Source organism: Mauremys reevesii, linkage group 5 (assembly GCF_016161935.1).
Source record: "Mauremys reevesii isolate NIE-2019 linkage group 5, ASM1616193v1, whole genome shotgun sequence".
In the NCBI taxonomy this organism is placed as follows: domain Eukaryota; kingdom Metazoa; phylum Chordata; order Testudines; family Geoemydidae; genus Mauremys; species Mauremys reevesii.
The window spans coordinates 40,452,007-40,474,626 of record NC_052627.1 but is presented as its reverse complement, the minus strand read 5'-3'; the positions used below and the strand labels follow the sequence as shown (position 1 = coordinate 40,474,626).

General features: G+C 39.5%; 1 protein-coding gene across 6 annotated transcripts in view; it reads left to right on the top strand.

Annotated features, from left to right (window-relative positions):
• The window catches only part of PRDM5 (PR/SET domain 5), a 143,658-nt gene extending 125,960 nt beyond the window's left edge, over positions 1-17,698 (top strand). For all 6 annotated transcript variants that reach the window (XM_039542564.1, XM_039542565.1, XM_039542567.1 and 3 more), the window contains 2 exons: positions 3,085-3,189; positions 15,519-17,698. In XM_039542564.1, coding sequence (XP_039398498.1) covers positions 3,085-3,189; positions 15,519-15,683 — 270 coding nt within the window. In that variant the 3' untranslated portion in view covers positions 15,684-17,698. The remainder of the gene's footprint in view (positions 1-3,084; positions 3,190-15,518) is intronic.
• The last annotated feature ends 4,922 nt before the right edge of the window (positions 17,699-22,620 follow it).

Sequence of the window (22,620 nt, the reverse complement as noted above, 5' to 3'; positions counted from 1 at the left end):
GTTATGGAAACCTGCTTTTCATATGGTTTATCCATAAGCTTCCCCCAAAATTACAGGACCTAGTCTGTGAAGTCTCTACTCAGTCCGGCAAAATTCCCATTGACGTAAGAGCTTCAGGACTGGACAGACATTTTTTTTTCAAGTTCATTGTTTGTGAGGAAATGGGTATGTTTTCTTGTATGTTGAAAAATCATGCAAGCCACAAAAGTAAGATAATGATTTTAAAAAGCCACAAACCACATACACTATGTGTGAAAGCACTATCCTGCACAGCACACTTATCTGTCAGAATCTAGTCACTGGTTGCACAGACTGAGCTACTAGCAGGATTTGTGCTGTATGCCACATTGTGATTTGTTTTCTCTCTTAATTTATGTGATTTGAATATTGAAATCCTGGAGAAGTATTTCTCAGTAAGTGTAAAACTTGTTACATGCTTGAAGTTAAGCATGTGCTCTGGTGCTTTGCTGGTTGGGGCCAGACTGCTCAGCACCTGGCCGGAATACACTATACAAATAAGCCATCTATTGCCTGCATACTAGAGGTAGGGATTCAACAGCTGGAGGGGCTTCAGTTACCCCTGTGACTCCATCACCTAAGCTCGGAGGATTGATTCTTTCCCTCACTTCCCTGGGTCTGAGTGTATCTCCCAAAATGAACTAATGCTGTATGATTTGTTAAACCAAACTCTACAACACTTTCTCCTCCTTAGCTGCCAGTCTCCACTCTGGAAAATATTTGGACAGAAACATTATCTAAATCTCTATGAACTGCCCAGGCACTTACATTACTTATAGCATTAGTAGTTTTACACTCCCTCTGGGCACACGTACAGATTGCTAAGCAGGCTGATTTATTCTCCTGGACTCCATTTACTTTTTAAATAGTTGTACTTAGTTTTAAAATTCAGTGTAAGTTCCTAAATAAATGCCATGTGCTATATAAATATACATTTATCTCAGTGTACTTATGCGAGGGAAGATGTCTATTTAGGTCTGTGTATTGATGTGAGGGAAGATGTCTGTTTAGGTCTGTGTATTGTTTTGGTTTTTTGGAGGGGAGAACAGATGTGTTTGTTTGTGGACGCATGCACAAAGACCATAAGCTCCTGAGACACTGCAAGACTGCATGATAAAGGATTGAGAAAATGTGGCGAATTTGCCATTTTATTTCAGGAAAAAAGTGTATCCATTGGATATATTTTGATAATCTCTATTTTTTAATTAAGTACCAATACTACACTCTGATTTTTTTGGAGTTGTTTTTAAAAAGAGGCAAAGCTTCATTACATAGTTTTCAAATTGGCACTGAATTCTTGTTATTCTTCCAAAACAATGCATTTTAACCACAGATGATTCTCAGGGGACAAAGAAAACATTGCAGAACAGGCTTATGTCAGAACTACTCTACCTTTTCTCACTAGGCTATTTAAACGTTTAAAGTGACAGGTCTTTAACATGTTTCTTCAATGCTCTTTAAGGACAAATTCCGTGCTTGATGTTGTGGGCCAGCACAAGACCCACCATATCTCTTTTAACCTTAAACAGCAGCTGCACAGAGGGACTGTAGGCAGAGCAGTCATCCTGGATGCTTGTATAACAACCATGTTGTAATCAGATCTCCTGATTCTGTTACAGTTGTAGTGTAGATGGGTCATTGTAACATAGCTGTTTAAGTATAAACAAAAGATAAATCAAGAGTCTCATAAAATACCTTGGTAACTTTCCAGAAATGACTCACTTAAACCAAATAGGGTGAAATCCTACTCCTATAGAACTCAATAGCAAAACTCCCATTGATTTCAATGGGACCAAAACGTCACCCCCAATCTCTTAATATAGAAGGCCTGATTCTGTACTCCATTACAATAGCTTTCTGCCACTGATTTCTGTGGAACTGTACAACTGGAGTAACAGCGTGATGAATGAGGCCTAGAAAGTGTCCCCAGTCAAACTTTGAGTTTGTCAGAGACTGAACACTTGAGTAGTGTTTAAGTGACTTTTCCTACTCTTTAAATGCCACTTTGCATATCGCACAACTTCAGCTATGAAGTCACAACAATGACTTCGTATTACTGGGTTACATAGAATTTGTATTCACTTCCCACTTACTGATGTTTTATCATTTACTTTATTGTTGTTTTAATTCAGAAAACAAAATCTGATAGTTTTGTCTTCTCAAATAAATGCACAGATTTTGAAATTGAAACAATATGAAATTTTGGGCCAAACAAAAACCTCGCATGAAAGTGAATGACTAGCAGTAATTTGACTTTGAAAGGCCCTTTGTGTATTTAAAGCATTAAAAATGACCATTGACTGTAAGTGCAGTGCCATTTTTATTCATTCAGTCACTTATTTTTTTTGTCATGCTTTTGGACTACTGTTAATGAAGAAGGATTTATGTCTTCCCATATAAGGTCTTTGATTAAGTTAAGTTTGGGAAGGTTGTAAAGGGTTTGGAAGAAGAAAATCACTATATAAGCAGTTCTTGATGTATGTTCTTGAAATGATTTATTCCCATTAGATTATTGCAACTGTTACAAATAATCGTGGGCTACAGTAGCCACTAACTGATCGTTCCAGTGACAATACAGCTGAGTTGGTGATTCTGTATTTTATTGGGAGATCTTGTGATGAATAAGTGATTAGTCTTCTGTCACCAACTTTTTAAGAGGGTTCCCCCCCCCCCACTACCTACTCCCCAGAAAAACATGGATGGAAATCCTGAGAGTCTAATAGATAACTCACTTGTCTTTATGCTTTAACCTTTCATAGAGGGGAAAGGAAAGTACATTGGGATTTTGTTTTTGTACCTTTCACATTATGAAAAACAGACCCCCAGAACTGCTGTGTTTGAAAGACTAAAACAGATAATTAATTCATAATGGGTGTTGAAGTGGAAACTGTCAGGCCACAGCTTTCCCAGCTTTCACTTAATCATTTGAAACTCGTTTTCTGTTGTTTTCACTGACTGCAATCCCTTAGAGAGAATATAAAACTTGCACCATCCAGCATGGAATTCCACTTAATGCCTTGTGCTCTGTGTAAACTCACTTTCACTCACTGTTGTCATTGCATACAGGAAAAGCCATACCAGTGCTCTGAGTGCAACAAGGCTTTCAGTCAGAAGCGGGGTCTGGATGAGCACATGAGGACCCATACTGGAGAGAAACCGTTCCAGTGTGATGTGAGTTGAGCTTTCCCTTTTTCTTCTTGACTTCATCCCAGGAGTCCGACTTTATTTTCCATAAGAGTATTGGCCTATATGTATTTTCACTTTACAGTTACATGCAGCAGCATAAACTTACACTGTTTTATGGTCTTCGATTGCTTAACTAATAGATATAATTGAAGTAATTTTATGTAGCCTCTTGTGTTTCCAAGAGCATCACTGCACACATTTTTTTAATGGTTTATATCCCTAAAGAGTTGTTTGCACCATTCTTAATGTAATTTGGATGTTGTGCAGTGCAAATTCATTACCATTTGAGGCATACGTTTTGTTCATTTATAAGGCCTTGACAAGTTAATAGCTGGAGATTAGCCTGGATGGGAATATCATTTACTATATTACAGTAGAATCTGAATGTCTATAATATATATTTTCCATATAATGGTCGTAATGTTGCTGAATAACCAGAATGCAAATTCAGAATTTCCAGTTTCTCCTAATCAAAATCTGAATTGAAACTGATAGTACTTTGGCACATGGTCACCTTGTTAAATGGTCTCTAAAAGTTGTGCGTCTTGGGTAATGGCTGGAATGCAGTTATATAGTTTTATAATATATCACTAGCATGCTCTTTGCGATCTGTAACGTCCCACCTCATAAATGGTGTAGAGTCCCTGTGCATGGAGTTTGCAGATGAGAGTGCCGTATCGCTCAACTTTTGAAAATTGATAGCCATCTAAATGGTTGGAAAGATGACCATTGGTTGGTTTGGAAAGGTTTTAGGCAGAAGTACTAAATGCCAGAATAAAATTTGTTACTCAGTGGTTTTAAAAAAGTACATGACATTGAGTCTGTGTTTTTCATCCTTTTGTGAATAGTTCACAAACAGACCATGACTTTTACAAATGTATTCCTTATTCTAAAGTGCTCAACAAATAGTTTGTGAACAAGTTTCAGACAACTCAGAACTAGATATGTGAGCTGTGTGATAGCTCACTTAAGAGCTTCTCTACATGGTGCATTAGTCCACACCAGAGGAGTGCTGTGTACTAACTGCCCTGTGTGGAGCCTACTGGTGTGCACTCAGAGTTCTCTAGCACATGTTAACATAGTCCCATTTCAAACACTACTACGGTAATGCATGCTAGGGAACTTTGAGTGCACACCAGTACGGTCCACGTGGGCCAGTTAATGTGCAACATGCTAGTGCAGACTAGAATTTACACCCTTCTGGAGTGGACTAAAGCATTGTGTCGACAAGCCCTCAGTTACAAGGCTCTGTTTACTGATTAGAATGATCTGGCCTTTACAAAGTACTTCTGATTTCCTTTCATCAGTAAATAAATACACTTTGTTTCTTGATTAAAAGGCTTTCCACTACCATGCCTGAAATAGACCTTCCATAAACTTTGGCAGTGATGGGTGCTTGGGACAGAGCCTCGCTCTCTGGCTGACAACTCCAAAATAGATGAGTTAGGCCCCATCAAGCTGAAGATTCCCCTCAGGCCCCAAAGAGTGAGTGAGTTGGAGAAAGGGAAGAAACCCTCCAACAGTATCAATAGGTGTTTGAGGGCTTCACTATCTCTGGCTAGCAGTCAGGAACCAGCAGCACTCCCAACTCCTGAGCCCCTTCTTCAGTCGTGGTGAGGGTAGGAGAGCACCCCACCAATGATCACAGGGCTTTAAATAAAAGTTGTTGGGAGTTTCTCACCCTAAACACCTTGACTGGGCAATGCATATGGGTTATTTCAGGGTTAAAGTAAGGATAACTCCCATGGGGATGTACAGACCCTGTGTGGAGAGAGAATTTGTGGTACCTAGAAATAAGGAGCTCATTAACATGAGCTTTAACTCATAGCCACTCCTCAGCTCCCTGATGTGATGATTTCCTCCATTTTTAGCCCTGATTTGGGCAGGTCTTGTCCTTTGTATGTGCTGGCCCAGTGCAGAGTCAGCACGTGGGACTTGCTGGGGTTTGTGTGCTCAGAAGACTGTGTATTTTGGTCTGGATGAGACTGTTATTCTGTAAGCCAAAATCCTTATAGAATTGTGGAAAATTATAAGAGCCATGATGTTCACTAACCAATTTGAAACCATAGTATGATCTTATTAAATATACAGAAACAGAAGTGAGTCCAGCAAGTGAAAGATCAATCGTTTTCCAAATGACCCCGTTAGAATCAATCCCAGTTTCATATTGAGTGCAAAAATGTTTTCTGGGCCACCGCAATTTGCATTAACAGCAACATCTCAAATAGTGCACACATCTACAGATATTTAATCCCTCTTACTGGCTCATACAATATTCTGTTGGAGCAATCCTACTCCAGTTTATATCGGATTTCCTTAATTTAGAGTCATTGTCAATGCTTTCTACAGCTTTCGGATTGCTGTACTTCATCTCAATTTTTTCAGCCAACTTGCAGTGTCTGTGTAATTTTCCTATAGTGGCTGAGGCTAATCCATAATTATATGCTTGGCCTGCACACACCTTTAAAAATATCTATTTGCGGAACCTTTTTGGAGTATTACGTACCTATGTGGTGGTAGAAGCAAAATGGAAAAATTCAGTCATGCTCCAGCAGCCCTCTATATTTGCCTGATTAGTCAGAGAGAATAGTGTCTTCTCTAGCTTTAAAAAATAAATAAATACATAAAAATAAAAATTAAACTAAAACTTAATCCATTCAAAACAGGCTTTCTGTAAAGGGATTTTTTTTTTTTACTCATCCATCTCCTTTCTTTTCCCATAAGATTTTTTTCACTCTGTATTCTAAAAAATAAATTACTGCCCAAATTACGCTTCATTGACATTCTCTTATCAGCTCCACACTTCTAGCAGATGCTACGTTTCCTCAGGTGGTATTACCCACAAAGAAGCTTCCACATTAGAGTGGTTCAGACATTACTCAGTTATGCATCATTATCTACCACTGAGTGCAGAATTAGAGTGGATAGAGAGTTTTCCTTCCAACTGGAGTCCCAGCTGAAGACGTTACAAACAGAGAAACCAAACACTAGCATTGGTTAATCTAGTCCATCGTCTTGTCTCACATGCAGTCTAGTACCAGAGTCATTAAAGGAAGGTGTAAAAAGCCCAAAAGTGAATAATCTGTCCACAGAAGTTTCTTCCTGACTCCCATCAGTTATGGGTTAGTTTATGCACTGAAGCATGCAAATTTATATTATTTGGGATTTTTTTTAGTTCTATCTAAGGTAATAGTAGATATTCTCATTAGCTGGTTAAAAAAAAAATTCCTACAAAGCTCTTGACCTCAAAGACATCTTGAGTCAATGAGTTCCACAGGTTAATTAGCCATTTTGTTTTTTGTTTTTGTTTTTTTGTTTTTAAATCCTTTGATCAGTTTTAAATGTCTTGCCATTCACTTTTAATTAATGTCCCCTTGTCGTCCTTTTGTTATAGGAAAGGGTTAATAGGAGTGCATGATTTTACTGTATATCATTCATTATTTTATATACATCTATCGCGTCCCCTCTTATTCTTCTTTATCTGTGAGCTAAATGGTGTCATTTTTTTCAGTCTGTCCTCATGAAGACTCTCCATGTCACTAATCATAGGTCCTGCTATTCTCTGGACTCCTATTTTTGATGTATGTTTTAGAGACAGTAAAGCATCCAGGATAGAGTAACAAATGCTCATTAAGTCCTTTTTATACTGTGATTTCATGTATGCAGGGATAAGGATTGAGATGTCGTATAGGGCTAGTTCTGGCAAATCTTACTTAGGAGGGTAGTCCAGTAGAGCTACAATAGTTGCAGTGATCAGACCAGTAAAGAATCATTTTAAGGTACAACAAATTTAGTTTCTTTCAGTGACCGTTCTATTTACCAATTCAAGCGTATATGTGATCATATTGAGGGGGAAAAAAAAGTCTTTTAATGAATGACTGACTGATTTTTCTTACCTGGTATCAAGAGCAGTCATAATGACTATTCAGTGCCTTTTAAATAACCCCTTTATTCTAGGTGTCAAGCTTTGCCATTGTTAATACTAATGACTTTAGCATTTAGCACCAGGAAATGCCTCTAGTGCCAAAGGGTTAAACAAGATCAGGTTTCATCTGTTGAAGTAAAGCATTTTTATTAGCCTCATGAAAAGGCTTCACTTGCCCCTAACAGAAATAATTGATGCACCTTTACCTTTGAAAATGCTCCTTGGGTGTAAATATTCTTTGCCTTCTGGAACCAGAAATAAAAACAGCAGCTTCTCATCTCCCCCCCTCTTCCCCCCACACACACCCCGGAGCAAATTTGATGGATGTTATAGTATTAGGCTTTAGTGAGTCAAAGTAATCCATGCACTACTTTTGATTAGTATATTATATTTATTTTGAAATCTGCTTAGTTTTTAATCAAAAATATTGTCAAGGTTTTTGTTTTAATTACTTCACCTTCATAAGGGTAACGGTTCAAAGTTGAATCCTGCACAGATCTCATTAATATTAGTGGAAATCAGCTTCCCACATACTACAGTGAAAATCTTAGCATATCATCTATAAAAAAGGTGGACTAAACTGGAATTGAGATTGTTTTAAATGATATCTGTCCTCTGAAAATACACATGTTTTTATTAAAAAGACAAATGAACCATAGTTGCTTTTATAAGCAACAGATGCTTGTTTAGGAGCAAGAAGGGCATGCATTGCCTATCTGGTTTATTTCAGGTATGGTACAATCTCTTCACACTGTTCTTTCAGTTGACCCTAAACATACCTTTGCGTGTTGACTATCACCATCTTCCACACTAAAACCGTTGATCATTGTAATGAGATTCAATGTTCAAGTGAGCATATAGTAGGACTTTGTAAATCAATAAAATGTAACAGGTTAATTACAAAATTGAGATGAAAAGCAAACTCTTTAAAATAATTTTACAGTTACACAGAAAGCATCACGAGAAGGACCATATATTCAAGTAATGATTGTTGTACTGTCTGGTCTCTGTTCCTTTCCAAAAAGATGATAATTAAAACGGTTTAAGGGCTTGAAGCAAAGCCTGTAACATGTAATGCTAGATCCCGTCATTGTATGGCCACTGAAAATGAAATAATGTGTCCTTAATACAAACCCGGAAATCTTGGACGCCCCATCCTCTCGGGCATTGGCACTCTCACTGAAGGACTGTCTGGATATGTGGACTCTTTACTCAGACCCGATGCTGCCAGCACTCCCAGCTATCTCGGTGACACCACTGATTTCCTGAGGAAACTACAATGCATTGGTGACCTTCCAGAAAACACCATCCTAGCCACCATGGATGTAGAGGCTCTCTACACAAACATCCCACATACTGATGGAATACAAGCTGTCAGGAACAGTATCCCTGATGATGCCACAGCACAACTGGTTGCTGAGCTCTGTGCCTTTATCCTCACACACAACTATTTCAAATTTGATGACAATATATATCTCCAGATCAGTGGCACTGCTATGGGCACCTGCATGGCCCCACAATATGCCAACATTTTTATGGCTGACCTGGAACAACGCTTCCTCAGCTCTCGTCCACTCACGCCCCTTCTCTACCTGCGCTACATTGATGACATCTTCATCATCTGGACCCATGGGAAGGAGACTCTGGAAAAATTCCACCACGATTTCAACAGCTTCCACCCCTCCATCAACCTCAGCCTGGACCAATCTACACGGGAGGTCCACTTCCTAGACACCACGGTGCAAATAAGTGATGGTCACATTAACACCACCCTATACCGAAAACCTACCAACCGCTATGCCTACCTTTATGTCTCCAGCTTCCATCCCGGGCACACCACACGATCCATTGTCTACAGCCAAGCACTGAGGTACAACCATATCTGCTCTAACCCTTCAGACAGAGACCAACACCTACAAAATCTCCATCAAGCATTCCACCCACACAAGGAAATAAGGAAACAGATCAACAGAGCCAGACGTGTACCCAGAAGCCTCCTACTGCAAGACAAACCCAGGAAAGAAACCAACAAGACTCCACTGGCCATCACATACAGTCCCCAGCTAAAACCCCTCCAACGCATCATCAGGGATCTACAACCCATCCTGGACAATGATCCCACACTTTCACAGGCCTTAGGTGGCAGCCAGTCCTCGCCCACAGACAACCTGCCAACCTGAAGCATATTCTCACCAGTAACTGCACACTGCACCATAGTAACTCTAACTCAGGAACCAATCCATGCAACAAACCTCGATGCCAACTCTGCCGACATATCTACACCAGCGACACCATCACAGGACCTAACCAGATCAGCCACACCATCACCGGTTCATTCACCTGCACGTCCACCAATGTAATATACGCCATCATATACCAGCAATGCCCCTCTGCTATGTACATTGGCCAAACTGGACAGTCTCTACGGAAAAGGATAAATGGACACACATCAGATATTAGGAATGGCAATATACAAAAACCTGTAGGAGAACACTTCAACCTCCCTGGCCACACCATAGCAGATCTTAAGGTGGCCATCCTGCAGCAAAAAAACTTCAGGACCATACTTCAAAGAGAAACTGCTGAGCTTCAGTTCATCTGCAAATTTGACACCATCAGCTCAGGATTAAACAAAGACTGTGAAGGACTAGCCAACTACAAAACCAGTTTCTCCTCCCTTGGTTTTCATACCTCAGCTGCTAGAAGGGGGCCTCATCCTCCCTGATTGAACTAACCTCGTTATCTCTAGCCTGCTTCTTGCTTGCTTATATATACCTGCCCCTGGAGATTTCCACTACATGCATCCGACGAAGTGGGTATTCACCCACGAAAGCTCATGCTCCAAAACGTCTGTTAGTCTATAAGGTGTCACAAGACTCTTTGCTGCTAATACAACCTTAATTAGCTTTTTAATATAAAAATATAGAGGAATTATTCTGAGTTCTAGGCTTTGATTCCGCATTACATGGGAGGCAGTGTTGCCTAGTGGAAAGAGCAATGGTCTGGGACCCAGGAGACATGGATTCAATTCCTAGCTCTGCTACTGAGCACTGAATGACCTTGCCCCTTCTGTGGTAATATAAATGGCTGCCTTTTTGTAAAGCACTGTGAGATCTACTGCTGAAAAGAGCTAGGTGTTATTACTTAAGCATGTGCTTGTGCGCTTTGCTGGCTTAGGCAATTAAATTGTCAGCTTTATCAGCCAAGTTCAGAAACCTTTTCCTTCAACATTCCATGGTGTTTTTCTACTCCATAACTGCTTTTCAACCAGTCAGAAAGCTCTGTTGTCATAATGTGATTTTTTACAATATGTAAACATAGTAATAATCAGGAAATGATGCATTTCATTTTAGGTGAATTACATTTGCAGTTTAAAGCAATATTTCTGACTGGCTAATCTTATTCTTAACACTGCTACATTTTGTGGCCTCATTCTAAGGTTTAATCTTGGTAATGCACTCTTATTTTTGCATGGAATTTTGCGATGTTGCCATTATTGAATATCAAGAGGAATTAACATTGGATAACCTGTGTCTGTAAGCAGTTTATCCTTCTCTTATGGCAGACAGACAATCTGCCATTGTTAAGCTGTCATCGCTGTACAGTGGGGATTCATTAGAAATTACTTACTCAAAGGTGAACTTGACATACTGCATTTTATTCATAGAGGTACTCATATTGGTTATTGTACAGTATATAGGTTTTGTGTGCATACAAATATATGTATGTATGTAATATCTGTGTGGGCATATACAATGTCGGTTTCATGGCTGTCATGATTATTACAAAATAGCCATTACATCTGACATTTTTGGATTTGTGTATGTGCATGTGTTTGAGCGGAACATGATGGTCACAGCTGGACAAACTTTACTCAAGCCTTAAGAGCTACAAGGTTACTTCCTGGGTTGTACGGGAGTGTAGGAGAGAGCAAGAGATCAGCAAAAGCCACTGCACCAACATAAGACCAGAACAATGGCCTCTGTAAGTAACTTTTATTTTCAGAGGGTCATAAGGTTCTCCTGTTGCCTGAGGTAAAAGGATAATTGCTTGATCACCACATTTGCTATTCAGAGGTCAGCATTGTTACGTCATCTCATCTATTTAACACTACTCCATTGCTACAGCATATGTACTGTTCTTGTTGTTCGGAAAAAATAAGTTATTTTGGATACAAAATATTGCCTTCGACTATTGCCCTTTTCTCTATGACCAACCTATGACTTTTCCTTAATTGGCATGAAACAATTACATTCCAGGTCAGAATAACCTATTTATATAAATGTACTGAACTGGTTTTATTGAGTTAGAAGGGAGCTGCATCATTTGAAATGCAGCACCAGCACTAGTTAGCACAAGTACAGCTTTAAAACTCCACCTCTCTTGATGGTGAATTCCACTGTTACTACCAAGGTCCCATACTTATAAGACACTCCTTTCCTGCAGGAAAGGTGGATGTCTGTGATCCCAGGACTGCAGCTGTTGTTACAAGAGTGCAACAAGTTTCACTCTTCAATCACCACAAGGACATGCTTTAAAAAAAAGTTGCCACCTAAGAAGTCCAAACACAAATACCAATGTACCAAGATCAAAAACAGTATGTGAAAATATACCTGCAATCTTTCAAAACAACTATTAAGCTATCCTACATACAGAAGAATTAATTTCTGAAAATGAGTATGCAAAATCCATACCCCTTAAAATGGTGTTGACAGATCAGCCTAGATACAATGGGGCTCCTCATCATCATCACTCCCATCATGGCATTTGGTCATTGGGGTACCATCATTGATGAGTAATCAACCAATTGTCTAGTGCTTGAGTCTCTGCAAAGTCCATTCCTGTCCACTCTTTTATATTTTCAATCCATCTCTTCTTCTGTCTACCTCTTCTTCTCTTCTCCTGTACTGTCCCTTGGAGGATGATCTTGGATAGGCCACATGATCTTGTTACATGACCGTACCATTTCAGCTTGTGCTTCTTCACGGTCGTCAGAAGGTCTTCATATGACCCAGCACATTGAATGATGATATTGTGGACCTCTTCATTAGTGACGTGATGGGAGATGCCCAGGATTAGGTTATGTGTGCATATAAATATGACATGAGTAGGAGATGCCCAGGATTTTACGGAAGCATCTCATCTCTACTACCTGTATTTTCCATTCAAGTTCTGCTGTAAGGGTCCATGTCTCGCATGCATACAGAAAAATGGAGATGACAATGCATGCAGCAGTTTCAGTTTGGATTCCAGGGAGATGTTCTTATTCCTCCAAATTGGCTTTAGCTTTGTTACTGCTGCTGCTGCTGTTGGCACTGTTCTTGCCCAAATTTCTGCCTTGGATCCTTGATCAGTGATGATTGCCCCCCAAATACTTGAACTATTTCATTGTCTCCAGCTCTTGTCCACTGATAGTGATATGTGAGCTGATCACATCACATTTGTCATCAGCTTGGTTTTCTCTGCACTGATTTCCATGCCATATTTTGCAGAGGTTTCATCCAATCGTTTTACAAGGTTGGCATGGTCATCTTTGCTGCCTGCCAGGCCATCAATGTCATCAGAGAACTGAAGATTTGAGATTGTTCGCCCCCCCCCCCAATGGTGACTGTGAATGTGATCTTCTGGGGCATCAGTTATTATGCAACCATCAGACAAAGGGAGATCCTAGTGTTTTAGACAGCTCAGGTTCAACAGAGGAGGATGTCTTTCCAGTACTACATAAAGAAGTGGAGACAGCTGTGAAATCACTCAAGAATGGAAAGGCTGCAGGTATTGACAACATCCCAGCCAAACTGATGAAATTCGGAGGAGAAATAGTAATAGATGTACTCAGCAAGATCTGCAACGAGTTCTGGCAGACCGATGACTGGCCCTCTACATGGACACAGTCACTAATCATCATTATGCCAAAGAAAGGCAACCTGCAATTGTGTCACAATTACCAGACCATAAGCTTAATTAGCCATCCCAGCAAAGTGATGTTGAAAGTCATATTGAACAGATTGAAGCTACAAGTGGAAAATATAGTTGAAGAACAGTGTGGCTTTCATGCTGGAAAAAGTACCACAGAACAGATTTTCAACCTTCGTGTTCTATGTGAGAAGTACTTACAACACCAGCAGGACATCTACCATGTCTTTGTTGACTTCAAGAAGGCGTTTGACAGAGTATGGCACAAAACACTCTGGGCAACCATGAAGAAGTACAATGTTGGTCGTAAGCTTATTCTTACCATTAAACAACTGTATGCCAAGGCCAGCTGTGCATTTTTCGTCAATGGTACAATAGGAGAGTGGTTTCACACCACTGTTTGAGTCAGCAAAGCTGCCTTCTTTCGCCCACACTGTTCAACATCTACTTGGAGCACATAATGACTGATGCCCTGATGCGTCCCCCTCCCCCCCAGGCTACTACAATACAAATAATAATAGTGGGAGCTTACTGTAAGACCTTGTCTGTGTGAGACATTTTTGTACCATGGCATAGCAAGTGTGCTCATGTACTCTATTCTGAGATCAAGGCCTGGATTATCTCTATATGTATTTCAGCAAAATGTTTTTGCAACAACTTTCTATGAAATTAAAATAAAAACTTACCGTGTCTCTGTTTCTCTGCTTTGTATTAATTCATTCCTTTTCTTCTCTGTCTGACACTATTTCCTCAGTCTTTGTCTATTCTATTGTCAGTTAACTTTCCTCTTCTCTATTTTCATTCTTTAAATAGCTACTACCATTCCCTTTGTTCTTTCACTCCCCCTATTTCTATTTTCCTCCTTTCACTTCATCCTTATGTGAAAGTCCTCTGAAGTTTAATAAGTATAGATATGATTCTATAGACATTACTCTTAAAACTATACAATAGTTTATTATTTCTATTATAATTTGTTAATATTTCTATGATAATCAGGATCAATAAGGTCCGGACCCCCAGTGTGTGTGTTTTTAACTGAAATATATAAGCAGCTTTTTGTTGGTGGCCACCTTCATTTCTGTTCAGCATGTTACTGTTCCTCTTCACTAATATAAGCACAGCATTGTGATTCTACTCCATGTCCATGCACACAAAGTTATTTCATGAGGGAGAACAATTTTCTTCTGACAGACATTCACAGAGAATACAGAAATTGCTGACAGAACAATGTGCTTTCTGTACAAATGTTCTTTTGTTTCAGGTTTTCCAACAGTGAAAGTCCTTCTTTAAAGTACATACATAGCACTTGAAAGTTCAGTGCCCTTCATCCATCTTGCCTCTTGATATGCCTACAATAATTCTAATTTGGTCCAAAGTGCTATGAAAAGCATTTAATCAATCATTATAGTTTAATTCTGGGCAAGCAAGCACAGTCAGGGCATGCAGTGAGGTTTTTTTTCCCTCGTTTTCTGGCTATGGGAAAGATCCTGTAACTTACATTTAAGAGTATTTTTTCTTGACTAGTTGTAGTGATATTAACACACTTACTTGTATACTACTAGTACTCAATATGAGACAGGGTTGCAGAATCAGAACCTAAGTTAAGGGAACATTGAATGAGCAATAGGGTACTTAGTGGATTATTCCCTACTGATATATTTTTAGGTTCAAATCCAACTCCCAGTGCTCAACCCAAATATCTGGGCAGGAAGATTGGCAGGTATACAGGGAGGCAGGAAGGAAAAATCCTCTGCACTTCTTCCAAACCATGAAATGGGTGCAGAGCCACTCTGTAGAAGCTGTGCAGGGTTGAGGGGAAGAAATGGAAATATTACCATGTGATTAATATGACCAATCATGACTAACAACCCAGTTCTTATTTCAAATGACAAGTGAATACCTTGCACTAGCTATGCAAAGAGTTTAACATTAATTGAGTGAAGGCAAGGAAATAATTCGGAAGAAATTGCAATCTGACAGTCAATGTGCAGAAAAGCTAAATTTGTCAACTAACATTTTGTTCAGTTATTAAATTGGGCTTGTTCTATGAATTCACAATATGCAAGACGTATACATTTAGGGCCTAATTTTCCAAATATGTGCATGTGAGTACTTCCCCCACATAAGCAGTCCTGTCAGCTTCAGTGCAATTCTTTTCAAGAACTAGGAAGCCATTGACTTCAGTACGACTATGCATATGAACAAGTTCCTCAATGCTTCCAGCAGTGTGGTTTTAAAAAAAAAAATTGCCCATCTTGCCAACTTTTAACCTAAGAAGGCAAAGATACAAGAAACAGAGCAATATAACTTAAAAGGAGTTAGTCTTCCAGAGTCTCAGCGCATGTTCTCAGTTTTGCAAACACATAATGCTAGAAGCTCATGTGTCATTGCACTGAATTAAAATAAGTAAAATGTCTTACACACATTCAGGTTTTTTGAATATTTTTTTATTTTTGTCTTGTTTTCCCTGCTTTAGGTTTGTGATTTATCCTTCAGCCTGAAGAAAATGTTGATCCGACACAAGCTGACTCACAATCCTAATCGTCCAATGGCTGAATGCCAGCTTTGCCACAAGAAGTTTACAAGAAATGACTACCTCAAAGTGCACATGGAAAATGTCCATGGAGAAACTGACAGCTAACCATGGCTTATGCAAGAAGAGTGTGTCTAGTGTTCAAGAGTGTTCCATTTGTACATGTACAAACTCCAGACTTCTCACCTGATGACTGAGCAGAGACAGGAAAAATAACTGTAATATGTTCACAATCTTTTTTCCATTTGGCTTTGTGTTTATGTTACTAGAGTATTTTTAATCAAGTAAAACACAGTTTGAAGATAAAAGAACTTTTATTTCTCTTATAATCTACACAGTTTTATCTGCAGCCTTGGTACCTTAGATCTTGGTGGTGTTATCCTGAAATTTTGGACATAGATCAGCGTATCTGAAGTTTCTGGAGCACAGTAAATGCAGTTGGATAAATTCACTTTCATCCTGATTGATCCAAACAAATTTTATTCAGATCTTAACACCACACTTTATTAGAACATAGTTTCTTCACACTTTTAGTGCCTTTAATTATTAGATAAAATGGAGTAACTTTGTGGCATCTCAAGGTCAATTTAATGTATGGTACAGAAACTGCAGGAGTCTGCACTCTCACGCACTTTAACATAATCAGCAAGAAAGACGTAATTTCTTCTAGTTGCCATTGTGTGAGACAAGCCAAGAGCAAAAGCTGTGAACAATTTAGGTTTTAAAACCATATTAATGCCCACAGTTGTAACTGGCAGGGCCAGGAGGGAAAAAAACATGGCTTCTGCAAATACAATTGTCTGGTTAAGGAAAAAAAATGTGTGTTTAATTTACTGGGGAAAATGCTGTTCCCTGAGGTTTTAGCCTGTGGAAATCAGCTGCCCTGATTATCCCACTTAAATGGCTTTGGTTTTCATAAAACTGTTAATGAGTACCAGGAAAAAAATATTGTGTACAACTGCATAACATTCAAATTCTCCCAGATGTTAGATTAAGATTTGTATTCCACAGTTCTTAAAAATAATTCTCATATGCTATCCATGTATGCTACTGTATAACAAAGAGCTCATTTTTACCTAATGAGACCGTGAAAAGCATAAGTCTAGCAGTAGATTGCATTTGAGATTCTATACAATTCCTCAGTAGTCTTCACAGTTAAACATTAGGGCTCTGCTTTTGTGCTCACGTTCATTTTAGTTTACGTGGACCAATATTGTTAGGAATAATTTGTAACTATACACCTTGTTCCTGCTAAAAGCTTATCTCAGTTGCTGATGGGAAATGTTGTAAACTTCCCCCTGGATGGCAATAGTGACCAGACAGACACTGGATGGATGAGCAAGAGGAAATAGAAGGTGAAAGCCTGGCCTCACTGAAGTCAATGGTAAAACTCAATTTGACTTCACTGGGGACAGAATTTCAACCACTGTTTCCATTCTGGAAGAAAATGAGGGGGCCATTTCCCTATTAATGGTCTTACGTGTATTTTGGATCCTATTCCACTGCCTACAGTCAATTCTCAAAACTGAAGAGAAAATGTGTAATTATCAGTAACATTATTAATTTTCAAACATGGTAACAGAACACCTCATGGGTTCCTGTTGAAACTAAAAAGAAAGCATGTCACTAATAAGTGTGTTCTGAGGAACGGACTATTTCAGGGGGTTGCCCACATTTCCATATTTTACTACAAGACTATTTTTTGGACCACCTCCCTTCCCATTAAAGTTGTATAATACTGTGGGGCAACTGTGGCAATTGTTTACATGGTGTCATTTTATAAGAAAGACTTTTAATGTACTTACCTGTCTTTTAATGCAATTAACTAGCTGGAAATAAGATGGAAGCACCATCATTTTGGGCCAGACCATATACTCCAATGGCCTTTTGTTTAGGCACCATGTGACCAGCCAGGTCACAAGGGACCCTCTGCTCTATCTGGATGACACTAAAGTCTGTCATCCAAAAACTTGCTTGTAAAAATAGAATAGACACAGTAATAAGCCAATGGATATGATGCTACACATATATAAGATGTAATTATAATGCATGGGCCACTCTCAGTTCCGCTAATGTAAATCCAGTGTAGCACCATTGAATTAATTAGATTTAACAGTAAATTGAGGAGAATTTATCACATGCATATGTTGTCATTTTATATTTGATATATTATAACCTATGATATTTAATTTTAATTAAAATAGAACTTATTTTCCTATATTTTATAACAGTTTGTGTCAATGTCATATTTTAGGCACAAAGTAGGTGTTTCATTTTATAATTCATTATTCAACAATGGTTGGTTCATTTTATTGCATTCCATTTGATTTCTGAAATACATATTGAATAGGACATCTGTAAATTTGGGAAGAGGAGAATAACTGGGAATGTTTTGTTAGTTTGGAATCTCAACTACCTTTGTGAAACTTCTAAATGTAGATTTCTTTATACATAGTTTGGTTTCTGAGAATCTTATGACACTCTGAAGACTTACCAATTTTGTCTGCTTAATTATATATATTACAGGTGTGTCAGACAAATACCGTAAAAGACTAAGTTGAATTTATGTTTACTCCTCTTTTGGGAAAGTTCTCGTGAAGGAGTTTACTGGCAAGGATATTTGCAGAAACAGATTATTTTAAATTAACTTGCTGCTGTTATTAGTACCAGAAACCTGATACCAAGAGTTACATTCAGCCAATAAGTGAACAGAAACAATGTGTGTTGTTGACAAAAATAAAATGAAAAAAAAAATTTTGGGGTGGGATTTGGTTTCTTTCTCCCCTCTCCCTTTCTCCTCCTCTTTTGTTTCCCCACTTTTTAGTAACAAAATATGAAGAGGAAGGAAACAAACCTGAAAAAATACATTTTTTTAATTTAATTTTCATTTGAACATGTGTTCCTTTTCAAAACCCCATGGAACACTTTTTTCAATTTAGTAATCATTTCTACCAATTTTTTTCTAAAACAATTTGGTGAACAATTTTGAATAATAGTGATTTTTCTCAAATGTGATTATCTGCATGAACATGAAAAATCATTAATTTTTATTAATTTTATTTAGTGTCAAAGCACTACTGAATAAATTGCAGCAAAAGTTCAATTATACTTGTATGTACTGTAACTGATGGTTGCAGCTGTGTATTTGACAAGCTCTCTCATTAGCAGGGATGGTTATGGTCAATATTTGGAGGAGAGACCTGAAGGGAAAACATAAGCAGGAGCTGCAGGAAGTGATGCTGAAGTTTCAGCAGGCTGTAACCCAGTGGTTTCCCCAGGAATTGAAATTACGGGGGGTGTTCGAATTTACAGGGGGGGTGTCAGGACCAATGAGATATATAAAAAAAGATATGAATAAAGTAAATGTTTTGTTAGGATAATGCAAATTTAACATAAGGAAAATGCAAGTTACACCAAAACACATAACAGGTCTAGATTTCTAAAAAAATATATAATTTAAAAAAATGTATTTAATTTAAATTGACTTTTGAAAAGTAAGCCATCATGGGGTAAGAGGGAAGATCCTCTCATGGATCAGTAACTGGTTAAAAGATGGGAAACAAAGGGTAGGAATAAATTATCAGTTTTCAGAATGGAGAGAGATAAATAGTGGTATCCCTGAGGGGTCGGTACTGGGACCAGTGTTGTTCAACATATTCATAAATGATCTGGAAAAATGGGTAAACAGTGAGGTGGCAAAATTTGCAGATGATACAAAACTATTCAAGATAGTTAAGTCCCAGGCAGACTGCGAAGAGCTACAAAGGGATCTCACAAAACTGGGTGACTGGGCAACAAAATGGCAAATTAAATTCAATGTTGATAAATGCAAAGTAATTCACATTGGAAAGCAATTTCAACTATACATACAAAATGATGGCATCTGAATTAGCTGTTAACACTCAAGGAAGAGATCTTGGAGTCATTGTGGATAGTTCTCTGAAGTATCAGAGGGGTAGCCGTGTTAGTCTGGATCTGTAAAAGCAACAAAGAATCCTGTGGCACCTTATAGACTAACAGACGTTCTGCAGCATGAGCTTTCGTGGGTGAATACCCACTTCTTCAGATGCAAGTGGTGGAAATTTCCAGGGGCAGGTTTATATATGCAAGCAAGAAGCAAGCTAGAAATAACGAGGTTAGTTCAATCAGGGAGGATGAGGCCCTGTTCTAGCAGTTGAGGTGTGAAAACCAAGGGAGGAGAAACTGGTTCTGTAATTCACAGTCTTTGTTTAATCCTGAGCTGATGGTGTCAAATTTGCAGATGAACTGGAGCTCAGCAGTTTCTCTTTGAAGTCTGGTCCTGAAGTTTTTTTGATCTCACAAAACTGGGTGACAGCCTAGAGGTTGCTCGTGGCAGAGTACTAGCCAGGTAGCCTGCACACAAGGGTGGAGCCGAGTCCTTGTCAGATGTGCATCCAATGCTCCTGGAGGGTGGTTGTAGAGTGCAGCAACAGTCACAAAAGCAAACAGAATGTTGGGAATCATTAAGAAAGGGATAGATAATAAGACAGAAAATATCATATTGCCTCTATATAAATCCATGGTACATGCACACCTTGAATAGTGTGTGTAGATCTGGTCACCCATCCTAAAAATATATATATTGGAATTGGAAAAGGTACAGAGATGGGCAACTTAAATGATGAGGGGTATGAAACAGGAGGAGAGATTAAAGTGACCGGGAATTTTCAGCTTAGAAAAGAGATGACTAATGGGGATATGACAGAGGTCTACAAAATCTTGACTGATGCGAAGAAAGTGAATAAGGAAATTTTATTTAATCCTTCACATAACACAAGAATTAGCAGTCACCCAATGAAATTAATAGGTAGCAGATTTAAAAAAAACAAAAGGAAGTATTTCTTCACACAATATAAAGTCAACCCAGGGAACTCTTTGCCAGGGGATGCTGTGAAGACCAAAATTATAACAGGATTTTAAAAAGAACTAGATAAATTCCTGGAGAACAGGTTCATCTGTGGCTATTAGCCAGGATGGGAGGGATGCAACGCCATGCTCTGAGTGTCCCTAGCCTGTTTGCCAGAAGCTGGGAATGGGCAACAGAGGGTGGATCACTTGATGATTCCCTGTTCTATTCATTCCCTCTGAAGCACCTGGCCTTGACCATTGTTGTAAGACAGGGTACTGGGCTATATGGACCATGGGTCTGACCCAGTATGACCATTCTTATGTAAAAATTAATTATAATAAAAATGTTTAGTACAGAAACTCCCCAACATAATGACCTCCCAAGATAGCAACAATGTGAGATAACAACCTTGGCAAATACTGCATTTTAAAAATCTTGGCCTACTGGGAAACATATTTATGTAAGTTTCCATTCCCAGTCACACATCTAGCATTCTGGAGCAAAGTGACTAAAATATAGTCCAACAAACAAATGTTTATTTAACGTGCCTCTCACTTTTCCCTCCACCGCACTCCACTCACCGGTGTTGCCCTTGGTCAGTGGAGACTCAGAGTTCAGAAGGGCTTTCACGTGAGTACACCTTCCAGGTGGGGGACAAAAAGGCACAGTTTGCTGTGGCCATGGCTGTTCATTGTGCCACCGTTCACTCCACCACTCTGTTGCCAATGGCCCTGCACAGTCACCTTCTGCTGTCATCTACCGCTGTGACCTCTGTGAGTTGGTCTCTTGAGGTTCCACCAGCTCTCAGTGATTTCAGCTGAGCCCTCAGTGCGGGAACCTCGCTGCTAGTGCAGTCTGGGTTGTCTCTTACACAAAAACACTGTACCCACAGGAACACTGTCCCCACAACAGGACTAAGCACTTAGACCTGATTGTCAGTGATTTCAGCTGCAGTGGTCACTTAACAGAACAAAAGACTATCTATGGAGCCTAATCAGCTCTGTCTTTAAACAGGTGAGAGGGACAGGTCCCCACCCTCTCTCTTGATGCCTTCAAATCATCACAGGCTAAGTACAGTTCTACTGCCCTTTACTCATACAATAAAGAACAACATTTCATCCCCCCCTTGCCCCCACATTCAAGTGGTTTGTAACCCAACCCCAGCCAAAAACTATCACTTGGACAACACAGCTCTGTTTGCTGGATACAGGGGCGGCTCTACAAATTTGGCCGCCCCAAGCAATCATGCCCGGGAGGCGCCCCCGAGCCGCGGGAGCAGCGGACCTCCCGCGGGCATGACTGCGGACGGTTCGCTGGTCGCGCGGCTCAGCTGGACCTCCCGCAGCTGCAGGCGGTTCGCTGGTCCGGCGGCTCCGCTTCAGCTGCCGCAGTCATGCCTGCGGGAGATCCAGCCGAGCCGCGGGACCAGCGAACCGTCCGCAGTCGTGCCTGCGGCAGGTCCGGTAGTCCCCGGGCTCCGGTGGACCTCCCGCAGGCATGACTGCGGCAGGTCCACCGGCGCAGCCTGCCGCCCCCCTGGGAAAGGGCCGCCCCAGGCGGGTGCTTGCCCCGCTGGGCTCTAGAGCCGCCCCTGGCTGGATACCTAGTTAGATTAGGTGTGAATGTAAATATAATCTGGCCCTGAAGCCTTAGCCCCCAGCTCATCACTACCTGTCAGGGAGAGCTCATTTAGACTTTGCTTACAAATCATCATTTGAAATTATTAGGTTGCCCAACATCACCAAAATGAATGCACTGACATCATAAAAAACAGCTGTATAAGGAAGCAAGGAAGCTAGTCTATGGTCATACTTTTCAAATCTATTATACTTTTTCAGATACACATATTTTATTATACACTGTATAAGCTTTTAAAGTGTGTATTAATGTTTCAGTTTAAATTCAGATTTCCAAACAGTCACTAAATTGGTATGTAACTAGCTCACAAAACTGGGGGGGGGGGTGTTGGGAAAATTCAGGGGGGTTGTAGGGAAATCACTGCTGTAACCTACCTCACAGCTGAATCTTGTAATGATGCCCCATCTGGAACTTCAAGAGTTTAAGTATATTAAGAACAGAAAGAATTCTAACAATGGTATTGGTCCATTACTTGTTGGAAATGGAAGAATTATCAATAAGGTAGAAATGTACAATAAATATTTCTGTTCTGTGTTT